At 38.8% G+C, this 21,068-nt stretch overlaps 1 protein-coding gene and 1 pseudogene across 3 annotated transcripts in view; both read right to left on the reverse strand.

The window, feature by feature from the left end:
• Positions 1 to 5,058, reverse strand: part of LOC112469240 — a 10,161-nt pseudogene extending 5,103 nt beyond the window's left edge.
• A 5,681-nt stretch (positions 5,059 to 10,739) lies between these two features.
• The window catches only part of LOC102893853 (legumin J), a 29,946-nt gene continuing 19,617 nt past the window's right edge, over positions 10,740 to 21,068 (reverse strand). For all 3 annotated transcript variants that reach the window (XM_025038559.1, XM_015595659.2, XM_015595658.2), the window contains 6 exons: positions 20,398 to 20,628; positions 19,379 to 19,532; positions 17,749 to 17,858; positions 17,086 to 17,199; positions 15,671 to 15,817; positions 10,740 to 12,650 (listed from right to left, as the gene is read on the reverse strand). In XM_025038559.1, coding sequence (XP_024894327.1) covers positions 12,516 to 12,650; positions 15,671 to 15,817; positions 17,086 to 17,199; positions 17,749 to 17,858; positions 19,379 to 19,532; positions 20,398 to 20,628 — 891 coding nt within the window. In that variant the 3' untranslated portion in view covers positions 10,740 to 12,515. The remainder of the gene's footprint in view (positions 12,651 to 15,670; positions 15,818 to 17,085; positions 17,200 to 17,748; positions 17,859 to 19,378; positions 19,533 to 20,397; positions 20,629 to 21,068) is intronic.

Here is a 21,068-nt window from a genome sequence, read left to right on the forward strand (position 1 = left end):
AAAAAACAAGGGAAGAAGCGAGAGAGGTAAAGAGGGGGGAGGAATGGATAGTGGCAAGGATGAGTGGGCAGAGAGAGGAAGGAATACTATGCTAGTGAACCGAAGTAAAAGTTACCTAAACCAAGTCCTGATCATCATTTTTCACAGTCCTCAAACCTGGACCAGCATTGTATGATTTTTGTGCCTTACGTGACACTCAATTCTTAACAATGTGAACAACCCAGCTCTTGTACCAAAGTCCCCAGGGCTCTGAAGGATCAAGGCAATCCAGAATCTCCTTCATCTCATCTCCCCACAATCTGAGATTTGTTGATAATTTACAAACATTTTTTACAGTGTATATTGTTTCTTTCTTTGCCTTTCTTTTATTAGTTTAATGTCCTTTACTCAGACACCAGTTATCCATGCCTCACTGTCCCAGCTTTCCTCCCCTTTCTTTTATTTTCATACTGCGCAGTGCTCCCAAACTGCACTCCAAAGAACACGAGAGCTGTTAATAGGTGTTCCTTAAGAAAGGATTCATGGTATAAATGTGGAGAGTGCTGAATACCTTTCCTACTAGAGATTCATGATCTATTAGCATTGTCTCCCCTTCTAGACTGTGGGGACCGTGTTTGTGGTATTCACCATCGTACCTAGTTCACCTGGTAGGTCTTCAATCAATATGAGTTGAATGGATCAAGATACCAGAGGCCTTTAATAAAAGGATCTATTAAGAATACCTGTACAATAGTCTTTAACCCATTATTCCTAGATTATTTCACCCAGAATTTGTGTGTGCGTGCTTGCGCGTGTGTGTGTGTCCCACTAAAATCATTTGAAATGCAGAGACAGTCCCAGAGACAACAGTACATTGTCTTGCTCTGCTAGGGTTCCTGTGGCCTATATAGGAACAATTTCTTCACTTGGTAATCCTTGCTGCCTCAGATATACTCTAGCTCATAAGTACACCAAAAATCATAGGAACACCCACCACCCATATTATGCTGGCTCTTACACTTACCTGTCCCCTAAATCCTTCAAACTCCCCTTATGTATTTGAGAATCCCCATGAGCTCCCTCAAATGTACTCACAGTCAAGCCCAGTCAGGTATCATGTGGAGTCCCCCAGCCACCATCTCTTCTCGTGTTACCATACCCATTGGGAACTGCCTCCTCTAGAAAGCACCTGTGTCATTTCTTCTAGGTACCTCACATCTTCCAGCCACTACTGCTAACACTGAGTATCATAATTATGCCTGAAACCAATGCATCTTCTATCCTACTTGCCAAGCACCGCAGCCTATGCCGCTAATAAAGACCTGGTCTACTGATAAACTCCTTGTCTTTCTAGAGCTCTTGAAAAGTCAAAGGTGCTCTACATTCTCCAGAATCCTCAATGTGCTGAAGCCATATTGCATTCCATTACCAGACTGGGAGATCTCTCTCATTGGAAGCTATACTCTATTAGCTACCTGCCAAAGGAGTGCCTCAGCCCCTAATAGAAATAAGCTTCAGGTGTAACCACCCACAGACTTTCCCAGAGACACATCTGAATCCAAGCAAGTGGACAGCATGGTACTTACCTCTGTCTTCCCTACAGAGCTGCTCTCTCTGTTCTCACTTCCCACTTGCGCTGCAGTCAGGCTTCTGCTCCCATCCCGCCTGTGGAGCTGCTCCTGAGAAGGCACTGGTAAGAAACCTTTTGAATGCCAGCACCAGTGGGCTTTTTCATTCCCAGCTCACTGAACCATTCTACGGCACTTACCTCACCTGATAATTCTCTCATCCTTGAGCTGCGTCCATTCTGGTGGCTTTCTATCTTAAATTTAGCCTCATATGTATTTCCTCTCTCCCTACCAACCCACCCCCCCCCCAAAAAAAACACCCTTTTTATAGTGGCTAGAGTGATTTGGGGGGCCTTGAAACATTAAGGACCTAAGTAGTGACATTTATAAATTTCAATCTCTCCAAATTTCAGATCTGCATATTCAACCGCCCAACATACAACTCCATTTAGCACTTTCAACTTAACATGTCCAAATCTGAGGCCATAGTTCCCTCCTCCATAGCTGTTATTCCTATATTTTCTATTCCATTCATTTACTTAGAACTCCTTTTATACATATATTATCCAGTCTTCCCAACAAACTCATGAGAGGGTTGCCATTCATTTCCAGATTTTCAGGGGTATTAAACTGAAATTTAGAAAGGTGACATAAACTTTCCAAAGTCCAACAAGCAGTAAGACACAAGGCCAGGGTTAGGCTGTAGCTCTATCCAACTCCAAAGCCCATACAATATTAATGGACTAGAAGAACCTGGAAGCTGGGGAACATTATCATAACCTTTGCACACCCAGTTCCTAGTACAATGCCTGACGCAAGGAAGGTCCACAACAAGTGTTTGATCTTTGAATTACTAAATATTTGTTTAATGTTAAATATATGCAAGGCAGTGTGCTAAGGATCATGGGAGAAATAATAAAAGAACAAACATGGACCATGCTCTAAAAAAATAGTCACTATCTTATTTAAAGAAAACAATACAGGCAAGATTCAGAAAAACAACATCACCACTGTTCTTTAACATTATTCTATAAATGCTAACCAAAGCAATAAGATGCAACAACTAAAGAGAGGGGAAAAAATATTGGAAAGGAGGAAAATTCATCACTATTTGCAATATGATGTGTATAGCTGAGAAACCCAATTTTAAACATTTTTTTTAATAGAGAATTCATAAAGGGTCAGTTACAAAGTTAACATATTAAGGTCAATAGTTTTCTTAAATAGCAAAAATAATCAATTGTAAAATATAACAAAAATCCCATTTTAATATAAAATTAAATATAAAAGATCAATTTAATAAGAATGGTGAAAAAGCTATATGAAGAAAACTAAAAAATTCTGAAATATATAAAATATTTAATTGATTTAAAATATTGTGTTTCTAGATAAGACAACTTAATGTTGTGTTTCTAGATAAGACAGTTTAATATTTTAAGCATAAAATTAAAAAATACTGACATTTAAATTTTTTTTTTAAGTTTATGCTTAATACCACTCCAATCAAATGCCCAACATATTTTTTTTGAAACATGGGAAAATAATACCAAGTTCATCTGGAATAATAAAAATACAAGAATAGCTAAGAATCGTAGGAGAAATGAGTACTGAAGTGAGACCTATCCTTCCACATGTTGAAACATATCATTGAGCAAGGCTATTACATAAAGGACAGACAAATCAGGAGAATTTAATGGAGAACCCAGAGGCACAATCGAGACAATATATTTGAAATAAAAGTGACATTTCAAATCAGTAGAGGAAAGATGACCTATTCAGTAATGACGTTAGACCACATGCTAACTCTTGGAAAAATAAAATGGGATTCCGTACTTCATATCTCAGTTACCTTTTGCTACAAAACAAGGCAAGCTCCAAACCCTAGGGGCTTAAAAACCACCACCATTTATTCAGTTCACTTTTCTGTGGGTCAGCAATTTGGGCTAGACTCACCAAAGCAGCTCTTCCTCAGGTCTTGGCTGGGCTCATTCATGTGTCTGCTACTGTCAGCTACCAACCACTCAGCTGATATTTTTGGGAACTGTTCTCAGATAATCTCATTCACATCTCTGGAAGTTAGCTTGCTGTCTCCTTGAGTGATCGAGAGCAACAGGGTCACATTAATCTCTTCACCCAGCAGGCTTCTTCACATGGTAACCCTGAAGAGTTCTGAGGGAGTGAACAGAAGGAAGAAGGGTCTCTTAAGGTCTAGTCTTGGAACTGGCACATTGTCATTCCCACTCCGTTCTGTTGGTCAATGGGAGTCTGAAGTCCAACCCAGACTTAAGATGTGGGGAAACAGATCCCACCTCCTGGTGGGCAGATCCGCAACTGTCATATTGCAGAGAAGGGTGCATACTGAGAAAGGTGGATAATTATAGCCATTTTTGCAACCTATCACACATATTAAACCTATAAACTCTAGATTACATAAAAAGTTCAATGTAATGATAAAATCAGAGAAAACTCAGAAGGAAATATAGATAAGTATTCACATGAGGAGGGGTGAGAGACACTCTTTTAATCAAGTCCACAAAACTAGATCTCATTTAAAAAAAAAAAGGTTGACATAGTTGACTACCTAAACATTTAAAACTTTCACATGACCAGAAAAACACCATAAAAGATAAAAAGCAAGTACTATGTGTAATGGTAAGACGCGGTTAATTCCTAAAGAGATTTTATAATTTGACAAGTTTTTAAAAAAGAAAAATAGACAAAGGACAATTCATGGAAGTAAAACTCACAAATTATCAATAAAGAGGTAAAAAGATGTTCGTCCTCAGTAGTAATCAAAGATATATAAACTAAAACAATAATACATAATTACTTGCCTATGAGAGTGGCAAAGTTTGGAGAGTTTTTTTGTTTTGTTTTGTTTTTAATGATAACGCAGTGTTATCAAGGGTTTGGAGTAAGGAATTAACACACGGCTGATGAGAGAGTAAATTAGCAGACTCTAGACGGTGTTTGGCAACGGCTGGCAAAAATGTGTTACCTTGAACCCAACTATCTCTGACAATCATTTGTTCTAACGCCTCATTTTGGCAGCTATTTCCTGTCCGACGATCCTGTCCAGAGTTCTCCCTCCTGAGATATCAGTCTGCGACCCCATCTTGGTCCTTTTCCACCATTCATAGCCTCTCCAAGGCTAGGCGGACCCTGCGAGCCACACTCCCAGAACCTCAGCTGCTGTGGCTGAGCACGACGCCATTTCTCTGACGTCCTCATAGATGCTGGTCACCGAATGGACCCCAGTGCCGCCCATGAGGGACAAAGGCTGAGCTGTGGAAGCAGCTCGTGCGCAGAATCAGTTCTCACAGTAGGGAATAAACTCTTGCCGTGCCAGCACCCACTCAGGGACTTGCAATTTCAAAGACTTTCTGAGGAAGTTTGCTGTAGCTCCGACCAACTCCTGCCCGTTCCCGTCTTTTACAGCAACTCCAGGCCCTGTGGTCTCCCTGCGGCCTCCGCCAGCGGGAGCAAACGGAGCAATACCGTTTCCCGGCATACAGTTCGGGCGGCAGGTCTCGCGAGACTTCCAAGCATTTCCTCCAATTATTCTATATCTAGAAATATTCTTATGCATATCTATATGCAAGAATGGGTGGGGAGGGACATATGAGGGGTGGCAGGATGATTATTGAGGAAGTGACATTTAAGCAAAGTTCTGAAGGTAAGAAGGGGTTAGAAATTTGGCTGGTGTGGTCCATGCAGAAGGCACCACCAGTCAAATGCCCTAATTCAAAAGCATGCCAAGGAAGTTTGAGGCTCAGGAAGGAGACTGGTATGACTGGAGTGGAGTGACCTGGAGCAAAAGTAGTAGCGATGAAGCCAGAGATGCTATGAAAGTGACACACGGAGGGGGTGACCATGAAAGAGGAAGTTCATGGAAGGGCGTGTAGCCTGGCTTGAAATGTTGTGGCTTGGGTACGACTTAGAGGAGTGGCTTATGAAGGGGGTGGGAAATGAAGAGTAAAATCTTTTTGCTTTTCTGAGCAAAATAGGGAGCCCCTGGAGTGTTTTAAAGAAAGGATGACATGATCTGACTTATTTACAGAAAGCATCGCTCTGACTACTTTGTTAAGTATAGACTGAAAGTGGTTTGCAAAGGCGGAAAGAAAACAAAACGGGAGAAATGATAGTGGTTCAAACCAAGGGAGTAGCAGTGGAGGTAGTGCGAACTGGTCAGGTCCAAGATTTGCTGAAAGTGTGGTTGGAGAGTGTGAGATAGAGAAGAGACAAGAGTTACTCTGAAGGTTTGGGCTTGAGTAATTGGAAGGAAAGAGGTGCTATTAACCAAGAGGAAAAATGCTCAGGTGGAGTTGATTTGGGAGAGATCAGAAATTCACTTTTGGTCATGTTGAGTCGGAGATGCTAATTAGATAAGCAAGTGAAAATATCACGTAGACAGTTGCATATAAGAGAGTTTTGGGGAGCAGAGTGTCTAATAGATGGGTTTAGGCAGGTGGAGGAGTGAAAGAAAGGATCTCTAGCACCATCAAAAGTTAAGCAGTCATCCAGGAATTATGGAATGTGGATTAGACATGTTTATGGCCTTCTCTATGGGATGGGAGGGAGCTGTGAACTAAAGACAAGCCTAAATGAAAGGAACGGTCTTCATCATAGTACCCATGTTTGGCCTCACATTGCCACGAGAAGCACTAGCTGAAAGTTGTCAGTGAAATTTTTCCTGAAACTGTGTGTACAGCTCTCCAAAGCTGTGTTCTAAAAATGTAGAGAATCAAAAGAAGGTGGCAAGCACATCCTTGGGAAGGTTAAAATTTCTCAAAGAAATTAAAACTTTATGAAGTTACGTGCCCTTTAACTCCCTCCTCCACAGTGACATCTGGGTTCTGATTCCCACAAATCATCAAATTTCTAGAGCAGTTTTATCACTGCCGCTCTCATACTCTTTGTATCAAGAAAGTCAGCTCTTCAGGCCCCAATTTCCTTATCTAGAAAGGGAAGATTGGATTATTCATTGCATTTCAAACTCTTTTTTGTTGAAGCACGGCAGGGTGAAGGCTGGTAAGGGCCTTGAGCGACTCCGTTTGGCTCATCCCTTCTCCAAGTTCAAACCCTATGGAGGCTACTTGGGGGCCCTGTAGGAAAAAGCTTGGACTTCCTGAACTAGGTGATTTATATGGTCCCTTCCCAGCTCTGAGGGGTCTCTTTTCTCTTTCAGCCTTCCTGAGTATTATAGTACCGTGAGGTCAAGGATGTGGAAGGCAGGAATACAGTGGCACATAGGGCACCTTTGGTGAAGGAAGTGGGGTCACTATAAGTAGGGAGTCTTTAAAACACAGTAACAGACCATTTGGCATTCCAGATGGTCACAGAGATACCGCAGCAGGTGACAGAGTAATCTGGCCTATGATACTTAATGGGTGGGTTTTTTCTCTCCTTTGAACAAGGGTACTTTGAAGAAAGACTTCAGATACTAATTCAAATTCATATTAATTTCCTACATGCCTATTATGGATATGTAACCAATGGCTAGAGCCCCAGCCCTGCATCCAGTTCATCATTCAGATCAAGCTGCCCTTACCAGCATCTGTCCCAAAATACTTAAATTCAAATTTTCCATCCATATTCCATTCAAAACATGAGTATCCTGTTGCGCTTGACCTTTATGTGTTGGGTTTGGGAAATGCCTGTATATAGAGAATTTTTAATATTTCATGTTCCAAGTAGAAATGGTCTACATGCCGCAAGAAGAGGAGAATGGAGGGGACCCCGCCAAATGAGTCGTTGCCTCTAGAGTGACTTTTCCAGAAAGGCAGCCAGTGTCAAGAAATGGAAGAAGGGACTTGCCAAAAGGTTTTACCACTTCCCTTGCCCCACATTCCACCACTCTGAAACCCCTTCCTACAGTCACTGCAAAGTTACAGGAGGGTCTGTATCTCCCTTACCATCTCAAATGACAGCAACCATTGCTCTGTGTCTTCCCACTTTCTCTAAAATCCACTTTCAGCCTAAATTTCTCCCAGGGCTGCCAACGCCAAGGTGCTGGTTGGATGGACATGTTCGATTTGCGACAAGCTTACACTTGTGATGTATGCACTTTTCTCCATGTATGCTATATTTAAATAAGAGGTTAAAAGTTAAAAACCTAAAGGGTGGTAGCTAAAGATATGGGCTGAAGCTGGCCGTGCTCATTTAGAAAATTATCCCATAAAAAAGCAAATATTTTATGGAGAAAATTCAAGCTCTCCCATCGGAAGAAGGCTCAGGAGTTCTGCTCCGGCTCTTGACTGAGTTACGGAATTTTAAAACAAAAGCTAAACTCACAGTTTTCCCTTTTCATTTGTGTGTTTCTGACTCTCTCAATCTGCAGCTGTCTGTATATTTAAGAGTTCCTTCCCACACCCAGGCCAGGTGGGATCTCAGTACTATAAACTGGTACACTCATCTCCCACGGCTTATTTCACAAGACAGGAGAAAGTACATTTGAAAGGATAATCCATCCTGGCTGACAGAACAGTTTTCTTATTGGCTTTTACTATATTTAACTTCTTATGAACAGAGACAAAATCATCTCCAAGGACGATAATAGAACAGTGCTCATAGTAAGTGTTCTGTTTTTCATTTAATTTATTCCTGATGCTACTAACATCTACTGCACACTGTACCCTTAATACCAAAACAAAAACAAATTAAAAACCCTGCCTCTTAATTGCCCAATTTCCTAAAAAGAGATTTAAAAAAAAAAAGTGGTTACTAATTGCTTTGCATTTTTTTTCTGAGTGACAACTTAAAATTTTTAAATCTTTTCATCGACCTGACATCTAAAGTGGGCATTTTCGATGTCTGCTAATGCCTTGCCTGAGTTCTCCCTCACTCCAGCCAAAGTGGTACAATATCCCATTCAACTTGCACATCTCAACTTACTTCCTTTCAGATACTCTACACTCTGAACCAAGGAAGAATCTGCATAATAAAATGATTAAGTTGGGCATTACAGAACTAAGAGATGTGAAGGACACCCATTGAGGCCGTTCGAAGTTTCTTGTTAATATTTAAAAAAAAAACAAAAACAAAATTCAAACACTCTTATCTTGGTGTTTAAACTTTAGGGCCTAGAATGAAGGCTCACCTCAAACAAAATTAGGGAAAAGACATTTTATGAGAATTGTGAAAAATCTTTTAGGGCCAAGGACACTGGAACAGGAATTACCTAAGGGGTTGTGTGTTGCCTTCTCTGGAAATATGAGGGCATAATGTAAACTAATGGCTTTTTTTTTTTTTCACATTTGTTGCTCTGGCCTCACTAATATAATCTGAATTTTAAAAAAAGAATTATTTTTGAATATTCATCATAAGGGCAGAATTCATCCAGGGAAGAGGTAGGGAGAGAAGAGAAATACAGCATTGAATTAGTAACATTTACATTAAAAATTCTGAGGCCACATCTTATGTTTCTTGTATACCCTAGCTCAAAGCACATAGTAAAAGCATCGTTTTTAAAAATGAGCAAGAACCTCATAAAAACAAACAATGAGTATTATATTATTATATGATTCCACATGTATATTAGGGAGATACCTAGAATAGTCAAATTCATAGAGACAGAAAGTAGAGTAGAGGTTACCAGGAGCTGGGGGGAGAGATGAGTAGGCAGTTAGTGTTTTATGGGTACAGACTTTCTGCTTAGGATGATGAAAAAGTTCTAGAGATGGATGATGGTGATGGCTACACAATAATATGAATGCACTTAATGCCACCAAATTATACTCTTGAAAATGGTTAAAATGGTAAATTTTATGTTATGTATATTTTATCACAATGAAAAAAAATCTGAATAAAAATTTTAAACTAAAACACAAGCAGCGAGTACTTGACTAGATATGAATATAGTGACCTGTGATCTCAGGAGGCTCTGACCATCCCTACAGAAAGCAGCTGGGACCTGGGCATCCAGCATGTGGAGGCCCAGCAAAGGAGAAGCAGTGCTGTTGGAGGGACTGCTGATTGGTAGATAGCATAAGCCACCTCTCCCACTTGAACACGGTGCACTTTCTAGTATATTCTGCTTCATGTAGAGGAATCTCTCATATACCTGAAGACAGTAACCAAAAATACACTACAAGGGAAGGGAGGGTACCTTAAAAGACCTGGACTTTGGTCTCGAATATCTTACTGGCCACTTACCCTTTTGAGTCTCATTTCCCATTTCTGCAAATTAAAACAATGAGACTAAATGATATGTGGCCTCTACCAGCTCCATAATTTCATGGTGCTAAGTCATCCCTTAACTTCTTTTTTCCAAACAGTTCCAACTTCAGTACAATGAAGTAAAGAGTTTCCACGTCGTTAGCTACCACTGTTCTTTTCTGGGCTTTCCAGTGTCTTCCAGCCTTTTCAGGGAACAGTGATCCAAAGTGGCCATACCAGTTTCATTAAGCTTTGGTGAGTACAGAGAATGGGGGAGACATCACTTGTATCTTCAAATTATAGCACAAAATTGCTGTAGCTTTTTTTTTTTTTTTTTGCTTTCTTTCCTCATTAATTTCTTAAGCAATAATATTATACTGCTGAATCACTTTCGACCGTTGAGAAATTAAGGTCATTGGGAATCAAGTTTTATAGTAAAGTAACTATACTCTTTTCCCTAATCAGTTGGGTGATAAAAAGCAGTCTGATTATTCAATAGGAAAGGATGAGAATATGAAAAAAAAGTTACAACCACCTTCCACTATTTAGAAATAATAAGGAACATTCAGTGGTTTTCTTAAACTGTACTTCCTCTACTCAAATCAAGTCATTCCATTCAGTTATTCAAAGCTGCTATTAAAAGAAAGTTCTTTTTAAAGATTTTTTAAAAACATTTAATGTACAATTTATATCATCTCGACTGAATCAAATGTGGCCATCTTATACTGTGTGTTTAAAATGGTTAATGTGGGTTCAGTTTTAAAGGAGGATTTCAGTCAAATGTCTGAGTTTTGCCTAAATGATGAGCAGTAAATAATCAGTCTGATTGCAATTTCATTCTTCAGTCTACTGATCTGGTAATAAAGTAAATATACCAAAAAGTCTAAAAGCATTTGATTATTAGTGGACTAAGTTACCCTAGAAAAAAAAAATGATAAGCCAGAAATCAGCATCCCACAGAGGATAAAAGGACTGAAATTAGAACTAAGTGAAAGTTAAAAACATATCTTCCCATGAAATAATATACCAACAATGTTCCAATTAAATTGTCTCCATTAGAGTTTTATTTTTAAGATTTTTCTTTTTTAAATATGTGGTGGATTGGATTCCTAAGTCACATTTCAAGGGTGCATAGAGGGAATCCAATAATGCTTCAAATACATAAAATCATAAGAACAGATTTCATTCAAAACTACAATGGCAAAAAATACACAATGATGTATAAAATCTTTATTAAATGACCACATAGTAATCTGACACAATACTTCCTGATACAAGAAAATGGATTATGAACCAGTTAATAATATATTTAAAAATTCTCAAAGTAAAACAAAATTCATAGACAACATCTGTCTGCACACATTGCCGTTTACCTTTTATGACTATTTCCCCCTATCTGGATATCCTCCTCCCATACACCCTTTGCCCTGTGCTGTTCCCTGCATCTTCTCAACCATGTTCCTCCCCTGGACCCACTCCCTACAAAGTCTCTTCAAAACACCTCCACCAGCACAAAACTCACATTGCTACCAAGCTCTGATCTTGGCTGGCTCTCCCAAAAAAGGGTAATAAGGCAAACACACAGTTAAGGTGGTTCCAAGAGATAACAGGCCTTTAATGATCTGACTGTGCACATTATGTAGGCAGCTACTTCCCATGCTAAAAGTGAGCCATTCTGACACCTACTGAATTCTGTATTTGTAGTTAACAGAGCTAGAAAGAGATAGAGAAGAGAAAGGAACATACAGGTTCTTTTTAGCCTTAGAACGAATATCTTAAGACATCTAAAAATCCCATTCGGTATCAGGGGAATAACTGATAAGGGATGGTGGTCAAAAGCATTAAAAATCAGCTATATTGACTTTAGAATTGTGTATAGGGTAGCCCAGAACTGATGGTGGTACCCAAGCCACATGTGGGGGTACCAAATGTCTGTTAAAATAAATTATAAACAAAAAACAAAGATTAGATATAACCGAATTGTTTTCTACTTAAGACTCTGGCCCCCAGCTCAGAGACCACCAGCCCCTGCCAGCTTCCAAGTGATGACAAGTGGTCCTTGGATCCATATACACAGCCAGCATTGCGTATAAAATAAATAAACCATGTGCTTCTCAAATATAGAGATGGCTATTCCTCGACTTTAAATAGTTGATATGATTAAGAAAATCCAAATACATTCAAAGAAAGTATTGAATTCATAATTAGCTTACCAAGTATTTTCTCAACTAATATACAATAAGTATACAACTACTCACATGAGTTAGGCCTTGAAATTTTGGGCATTATAAAAACTATTTTCATGCCAACCAAAGGGTTAGGAATCACTGGCTTAGGGTGCCATAATAAAGTCTCCATACAAGGTTCGATGTATCTGAGTTCCAGTGCCTCAATATGTCCACATGTAGGCTGACCTACTTCCTTTCACAGTGATGAATAACAAAAATACATGCTCGGTACTAAGACTTACTGATATGCATGAAAATAATGGATTTTCATTTGGAGTAATAAATTTGAAGTAACAAAGGGAAAAATAAACAAATATATACACATATACTAAAATCCATACCCAAATATAATTATTGAATTTATAAGATCGCCTCCATAGATCCACTAATCTACACAGAGTGTACTAAATGTCCTCTTAGCATGAACTGCCCACAGTCACTATTGGCTAAATGAGCCCATAGTGCTGCTTAGCTTTCGCCTGTCCACGCTGTGAAGAGCTAGCTCCAGGTTCATTAGCCAAGTTCATTTAAAACAATAATAACAAATGAAGAAGGAAGAACAAATATGAACTCATCAGCAAATCTAAGGCAAGTTGATTGCCTGGTCCTCCTTGAATTTGGGGATCTTCTTAAACTCACTTTGTTTCTTGAAGAAAAGCTGGGCCAGAATATGGTCTGCTGTGGCCTGGAGGTAATCATCCATGTCAAGGGTTTGCAGCTGATAATGGAAACCAAAAGATGTATCAGTAACTACTCAGGTTCCTACAAAGACCTTACAGGCATTGAGGCACTTACAAAACCACAGAGTGAGTACTTGGCTGTTTAACTTTGCACAGCTATGAATTCCTGTGAATGGTCACCCTGTGTGCCTGTTCTTCCCTTGCCTGGGGAGCTCACCTTTTAAACTATGAGAATAAGGAAAGTCTGACTGATGGCTAGATGTGCTGGGGCATCTGAAGCTTCCTTTAGAAAGGATCCCCATCCTACTGAAAAAAGAGTTCTCTTTGATGAGGGAACAGGGCTCTCTGTCTTCCTGTGAGCAGGGACTAGTGACAAAACAGCTTCTCAGAGCACCATGCCCAGGGGCACATGATGGAGGCAAATCTCACTGCCTGGTAAGTGGTCCTCTTGCTCCAAAGCCAGAGACTGACCTCTCTGCTGAGTCAATAACTTCTGCCTCTCTGGCCTGACTATCCAGCCAGGTGGGAGTGACTGTCTGTCCTTGTCCACTCTTCCTACCACTGTCTTTATCTCTCTCCCTCTCTTTCTTTCTCTGACGCCACCTCTTTCCCAGTAGGCTCCCTCAATTTCTGCATTGGTGTGTTTCTCTATGTATCTCTCTCACTGTGTGTTTCTGCCTCTCTCTATGTCTGTGTGTGTGTCTCTGTGTGTGTGTGCACGCGCGCACGTGCTTATTTGTCTCTGAATCTCTCTTTTGTTTATGTGTGTGGCCCCTATGTCTGTCTGTCCCTGTGCATGTGTATGTGTGTGTGTCTTTCTGTGTCCTTCTGTGCACAGGACTGCCTGTCTGTGTGTATGTATGTATGTGCCTGTGTGTCTCTCCTTCTCTGTGTCTCTGCTTCTGTCTCTCTATGAGTGTCTATCCCTCTTTGTATGTATGTCTCTGTGTCTCCTTCTATTTGTGTGTCTCTGTGTTGTATGTTTCCCTTTGTAGATCTCTCTCCCTCTCTCTGTGTCTGCTTCTCTGCATGTCTTTATTTCTGTGTCTGTCTCTAAGCATGTATTTTTCTCTCTATGCATCTCTCTTTGTATCCATCTGTGTATGTCTCTGGGCATGTATGTCTCTCTCTCTGGGTCTCTGTCTCTTATTCTGTGTTTCTCTCCGGGCATGTGTTCACCTCTGCCTCTATCTTTATACCCCTTATGCGAAACATATCCGCACTAGAAACGTTTCCTACTCTGAGAGAGTAGTGGGGGACTATCCCCTCTCAAGTGGGATATCAGATAATCCGGAGGGTAGGGGCAGAGGTAAAAAAAAATTCCTCCTACCTAAAACTCTGATTCATTTCTTTCTTCCCTGTTGTGGATCACTCTCTTAAATTGTTTTGTGGGGTTTTTTTCCATTTAAGAAAAGAACTTCCTATTTCTATTCTTTTTTTAAAAGATTTATACTCTTTAATTTTTGGCTTGTATTTAACAGGTGTCAATTGTTATTTTTATCCTTCTTTCATATTTTAAGTTTTAATTTGTTGGTATTAGCCTTTCATGTCACATTAACTCTTATTTATTTTATCCTTCATATTTATTTAATTCTTAAGTGTTTACCTTTGGAATACTTTTACACTTACATAAAATTTATATTGTGCTTATTTTTAAAATTCTCTTTTCTTATTCTTAACTTTTTAAACTCTAACTTGCTATGTATAACTTGAGGTTTTTTTTCTTTTTCCTATTTATATTTTACTTGATTTGATTTTGCACCATGATTTATCCATATAACGGCTGTAGAGAATGGTAAAGGGGTGGCAGTATCAGGGAGACCCACACCAAAAGTAAGGAACACTGGGCTCCTTCTCCCCACAACCCAACAAAGTCTACAGCTAGCTGTCAACTCCATCTCTTCCTCACCTAGCTCTCCACAAACCTCATCCAGGTACCCCCAGGAAGACTGGGAGACCCAGCAAGGAAAATGCTGGAATTTTCCAACCTCCCGCAAAGAAGATAGGTGTCATCATAGGAAATGAGCATGACAGAACCTCTCTCCAGGGGTGAATCCTACTTGTGATGACACTGCCAAATTCATGCCGCACTCTCCCCTGGAGATCTTACTGGCCCTCACTCGTAAGAAGAACCATGGGCAAGAGAAACATCTGTCAGTTCCTGGATTTGCCTCAGAGGGGCCCAGTCAGACTGTTATCATTCTCACTGCTACAAGTCTCAGAAGGGAACCTAGCCCTAAGGATTTTTAAAAATCTAAATTCCACTGTTTATTCCTGTTCCACAAACACATTATTGCATCTAATTAAATCACCTTGGGTGAATTTTTAAAAGCAAATAATTATTTAACACAGTAATTCTCCCTAATTTATGTATTAATGTATTATGTATTGTTATAATAAAGATCATCTTATATCAGATTTGCTTAAAAATGATAGGAAAAAATACTATTCCTACATAGTAGCATTGTTCAATCATGCTCGATGTTACTTCACTATGCTTAAAGTTTCTTTTCATACACAAGAGCCTCTATTTCTCTGTCTCTCTCCACCAAGAAAATTCTGGAAGAATAAACTGGGCATGCTCAGTTCAGCTCCTCCCTCTTTGGGAGCTGGCAAAGCTTCAAAGAGCATGCTCTGTTTCCTTATGCCATAAGGTGTATAAGGGCCTGCCTCAGCTTGCGAAGGCCAATCCAATTTTGGGGACTGATATGAGGAAACCTACCTGCCCACAGGTATTAGTTACATTTTCTAAAATCTGCTTTCTTAGTAATGAGAATGACTTCATGGATCTCTATATACTACTCTTTGCCATTTTTTCTCAGTTGGTTCAGAACTCGAGGAATTAAGAAGGAATGTGATATATTGGATCCTTTTATAACCAAATGAAAAGATTACTTGATGCTCCTTCTCTTCGCACATTGGTTCTGCCAATTCATTCATTTATTCATTCATTCAACACATATTTACTGAAGGCCCCTATGATCCAGAAATATTGGTTAGCAGAGTACTCTGCACATCATGGCACTCAGCAATCTCTCTTCAGTGCGCTTATTCTCACCTGGTCTCCAGTGCTGAAGGCAAGAATGAGGAGCAAATCCTCATCACATGCACTCTTAATGTAATGCTGCGTTCCAATGGGAAAAAATATCACATCTCCAATGTGAATGTCGAACTCTGTGGTTCCCTGAGTATTAATAATGCCCACCTAAAGAAGAAAAAAATCTTGAAGTTAAGCAAATAAAATTAAATATTCATTAAGGATAAATATTAATAGTGAAGAACAGAAGAATTAAAGCACATGGTTATAAAGGAAATTCTTAGTGAGGGTAAATAGCAGAAGATGGATGCGGTCCTTCACATAAAAGCTCCTGTTTCTCAGGCACAGTCCCACAAAAATCAAAAGGTGCTCTAAGTAAATGTATCTCAAAATGCCATTAGCGAGTTCAGTAATGCAGAACATGATACAAAAAGAACCTCAATCACTATGTTCTAATTAAGGGTTATAAATTACCCTTAGGTAAGTATCTTAGTAGGCAAAGGACTTAAAATTCAATGTTTTACTACTCCCATGCCTTCCTTTCTCTGTATTTGGGAAAATTCAGCCTTCTATGAGAGCAGCATCCTAACAGTCTTCCCTAAAAATGTTAGAGACTAAATGTGCACACAAATGCACACATGTGAGCACGCAAGCACACCAAAAATAAAATCTGATCCTTGAAATACAATTTGTGAAAAATTACAATGTCCTTTTCCAATTTACTGAAGCCTTCACCTCAAAAAACATAAAACAAAACTTTTGCTATCGATGATGTAATAGGTGAGTTTCAGTCTGGTTTGGTTCTGTCAAGATTGAGACAGGTATAGGCTAGAGAAGCCCATTTTACCTGTGTATACCATTATAGATTTCCCCAAGGGGGCCCCATGAAAGTCCAGAACCAATGTCAAATCACTATAGCAACGTGCTACTCAGTTCTGCTTTTATTACGTTAACCATATAATTGATCATCCAAACCAGGACTCTCTGAAGAGTCAAAGTGGGCACTGTTAACAGTCGAGAGGATTCAGGATAAACTGGGATATATGGCCAGTCTACTGATGCTTGACATCTCTCCACCCGCCCCAACTCACATTACACTGAGAGGCAAACAGTGATTTCGCATTCTCCATAGGGCAGCACCTTAAACCCTTGCATTACCTGAGGATGCAAAACTCTGAAAATGTAAGCAGGTGTTCCAGACCTTTCACCATGAGTGATAACTCTTTATTACTTCTGAAATGTTTTTAGCCTCTTTTCACACTAAAATCAATCTTGAAAGCTGCCTAGCAGGGTGTCTTCTGGAAACTGCCCAGAAAGCCATTAGCACCAAGTCCTCTTATGTTACCAACTACTGAACCAAGATGAAGAAATACTTTCCCTTTGCTTCTTTCTGCATTAAAAAGAGAAGTTCAAAAAACTGTTCACAGAAAAATTACCTTTGCACATCCACTTATTACGTATCCCATTTCATTCGCATTAAAATGGAAATGTGGCTGTCGTAATCCATTGTTGTATATTTTGAGTGTACTCAAAGCAAGGGTATTTTGATGCTTGAAAAAGAAAAACATGAAATACAGTTATTTGGCCAACATCCTATTCAGCAACTTAACAATTCATTTAATCATAACTAATATTTATGTAGTCCTAAGACATGCAGTTTTTATGTACTTTACATTTATTATGTCTTTTGTTTCTTATACCAACCTTATAAGGTTGGTAGTATTATTCTCCCCACTTTACAGGTGCTGAAATTAAAATCTTGGTTGGTTGAGTAACGTACCTAGGATCACACAGTGGCAGAACTGGGATTCTGAATCAGGGAATTTGACACCACAGCTGTGCTTTTAGTCATTATGCATTTAAAACAAATAAAAAGAAAAGACTCACAAGTATCCAGTCTTTTCATTAATGTAGCCATCCATGCCAAAAAATTTAGTTCCCAAATCTACACCGAAGCCTCAATTAATAGTTTACATTAACCAAATTGACAAATGTTTGACTTGATGTTTTCTTTTTATCCAAAAGAAGGTTAAATCCTATCTAAATCTCATATTTCATCTACCTTAATAATCATTAAAACATTATTTTTTCTCAATTACCTGATTCAGGAATGTACTAAAAATTTTTTCATTTTTGCTTAGTTCACTTCCATTTTTCCAATATTGTGCCAGTTGTATTATTCCTCCTGGAAATCGATATTCTTTTGAACCTGAGTCAGATAAAGTTTGAAAAACAAAATAAGATAAAATACTTCAAAATGGTACTGCAAAAGGAAAGTCAAATTTAGTCCCAGTGAGGGACACAGCTCTTCTAGTCACAAAAACTTATGAGGTGGGAACTGCTAACGCCAGATCCTATGTGTCCCCAAGATACTGACCTGATGTGGTTAGATATATCCAACCTTCCAAGCGCTCCTGAAATTTCCAACATAGGGTAGCCTCTTTAAAATAGACTGTTCAATCAGGAGGCCTGGCTAGAAAACTTGAGAGGCGTCCTAAATACCCATCTCTACCCCACGCTTCAAGTCAGCCCGACCTCTTTAGATCCTCTCTGTTTCACAACAGTTCTCTCTCACACACAACTGTCATAGTGCAGGCCACCACCACCCCTATTTGAGGGACTCCAAGAGCCCCTGACTCAATCTTCTCTCCTCTCATTTGGCCCCTTCCAATCCATTCTAAAAAAATTGGTCACCACTTCAAAAAGCAAAACTAACACTAACTCAGAAAGATCTCTGCACTCCCATGTTCATTGCAGCAGTATTTACAATAGCCAAGATATGGAAGCAATCTAAGTGTTCATCAACAAATAAATGGATAAAGAAAATGTGGGGTAACATATATACAATGGAACATTATTCAGCCATAAAAAAGAATGAACTCTTGCCAGTTGTGACATATGAATGAAACTTGAGAGCATTATGCTAAGTGAAATAAGTCAGACAGAGATAGACAAATACTATATGATCTCATCTAAATGTGGAATCTAAAACAAAAAAGAAAAGCTCATAGATATAGAGAACAGATTGGTGTTTGCCAGAGGTTGCGGATAGGGATGGGCAAAATGGGTAAAAGGAGTCAAAACATACAAACTTCTAGTTATAAAATAAATAGATGATGGGAATATAATGTAGAGTATGGCAACTACAGTTAATAATATTGTATTGCATATTTGAAAGTTGCTGAGAGAGTAGATCTTAAAAGTTCTCAGTATAAGAAAAACAGTTCTGTATACATGGTGATAATGTTAACTGACTTATTGTGATGATCATTTTGTAATATACATAAATATTGAATCATTATGTGTGCACCTAAAACTCATATAATGTATGTCAATTATCTCTCAAATAAATAAACTACCTAATTGTATCACTCTTTTGTTTAAAACCCCTTAATTGTCCCTCTTGTCCAATAAGATAAAGTATAAACTCATTTGCATAAAACCTGCATAATTGGACTCCTCTTCTCTCACCAGCCTCTTCTCCTACAATCCCCTCCTCCAGCCCCCACACATATCCTAACACTTTGAAATCTTTCGCCACATTCTCTTTTGCCTCTAGGCCTTTTCTTACATTTCCTACCTACTCTATTGAGAAACTCTGTTCAAACTTCTCTTGACTGTGATCCACTGTCAAAAATAAAAAGCCCTTTACACCTCAATCCAATACACCTATATAATCACATATATAAATACTTAACTAAAAAGGCTTCACAAAATAACACACGATACCTTTAAGGTCATAAAAGTATCTCCACACAAGGTTGTCTGGAGACTGTGTATAACTAGCATTTGTAACCAGTTCTGCCAAGTTGTGAGGAAGGTTGACTCCCTGATCTTCTTTTTGTTTATGGAATGTTCTAATGAAATTAATTCCACCTTCTGGCTGAAACACATAAGAAACCACATATGATATTTGTGAAACATTCTACAAATTTTAGCAATAGAATAGTCGGTGTCGAGGATAGGGTAGTATCAGCATCAGTGTGGTTTTCAGTGGCCCAGTCAAAAGTGCTGAACTCGATTAGCTTAAGACCTGTGATATTTATGAAAATCCTCTAAGTTTTCGATGTATTTTGGTTCTAAATGTGTTGATTTCTCTGGTCAATAAAACTTCTACAAAAACATACATTGGTTTCCATGTTTATCTATACTCTCCCTAATGACCCATTTCTTCTACTTTTCTCTATAAAATTAGACCAGGATCTGCTGCAAAATAGATCGTAAAACCTAACTAGATAGATTTCTAAATTTACCACGGAACCACTTCCAATAGCCAATCATGGGCCATCATCAGTTCTTCTGATCACCTATTTACATTGTCACATCTATGACTGACCCCTCTGTACCCAGCATTATCAGAGAAGAGACCAAAAATAGCTGTTGTTCAGAAAAAGTGTGGGATCTTCTGCATTAGATTAAGAAAACACAATTACATTATCTGTAGCAAACTTCTCCCTGTACTAGCTTATGGCTTTTCAGAAATAAAAATTATAGCAATTTGTATTAACTATATCATAACCTTTCTATCAAATTCATATAGTTTCCTATAAAAGTCCTTCATAAAGGAAAACATAAAACAAACAATCTCTATGAGTTTTATATCCTTAGGAAAAACACAAGGTTTGTTTCTGAGTCCATTATCCAACTATTACCCTACTGACTGCTGTCCCAGAAACATGAATTCTCATGCTTTCTTTGCGCCTAAGCAATGCATACTCTCATGGTGGGATTCAGTTTTCAGTACAGACCTTAAGTGACCTGGAAGCGATGTCCTCAGGTGTAGAAAAAAATACATCATCAACATCCAGGGTCTGAAGTTCATCATGTGTGGAAAAGAAGAGCAAGAAAAAGCAGTCTTCATTCCCCACGTTCTTTATCCAGTGTAGTGTATTTTTAGGGAAGAAGATCACTTGGCCAGCTGTAACATTGTATGTGGTAACTACGTGACCATCATCAACCACCCCAATCCATGCTGTCCCCTGAAACATAAACAGAAAAGCATATCCAATCACTTTAGAGCAATGTTTCTCAACCTTTTTAATTACCTCCCTTCCAAGGTACCATTTTAGACTTTTTTTTTCTTATTACCACCCTAAGAAATTTTAACACTACAAAAGTACTATATGTGTACACATACTGCTTATGTACTATATATATGTCTATGCTTTTCTCATAAAAAGAGAAAGTTTCTTTTTTTGCCTTCTAAGAACCAGTTTTTGCCCCCTTGAACAGACTGCAGGCACGTGTGTGTTTATATGTGGCTGCACAGACACGTGTTTTTGTGTGTATGCATACAGATGTGCATGTATTCTCCAGATAAGAAAATGCCTGCATACAATCTTAATAATAGCACTTAGTACTTTTACTGTGTGTCCAGGTATTCTTCTAAGTACTTTACCTAATTAACACAATTATTCCC

This window comes from Pteropus alecto, unplaced genomic scaffold (assembly GCF_000325575.1).
Source record: "Pteropus alecto unplaced genomic scaffold, ASM32557v1 scaffold146, whole genome shotgun sequence".
NCBI lineage: Eukaryota > Metazoa > Chordata > Mammalia > Chiroptera > Pteropodidae > Pteropus > Pteropus alecto.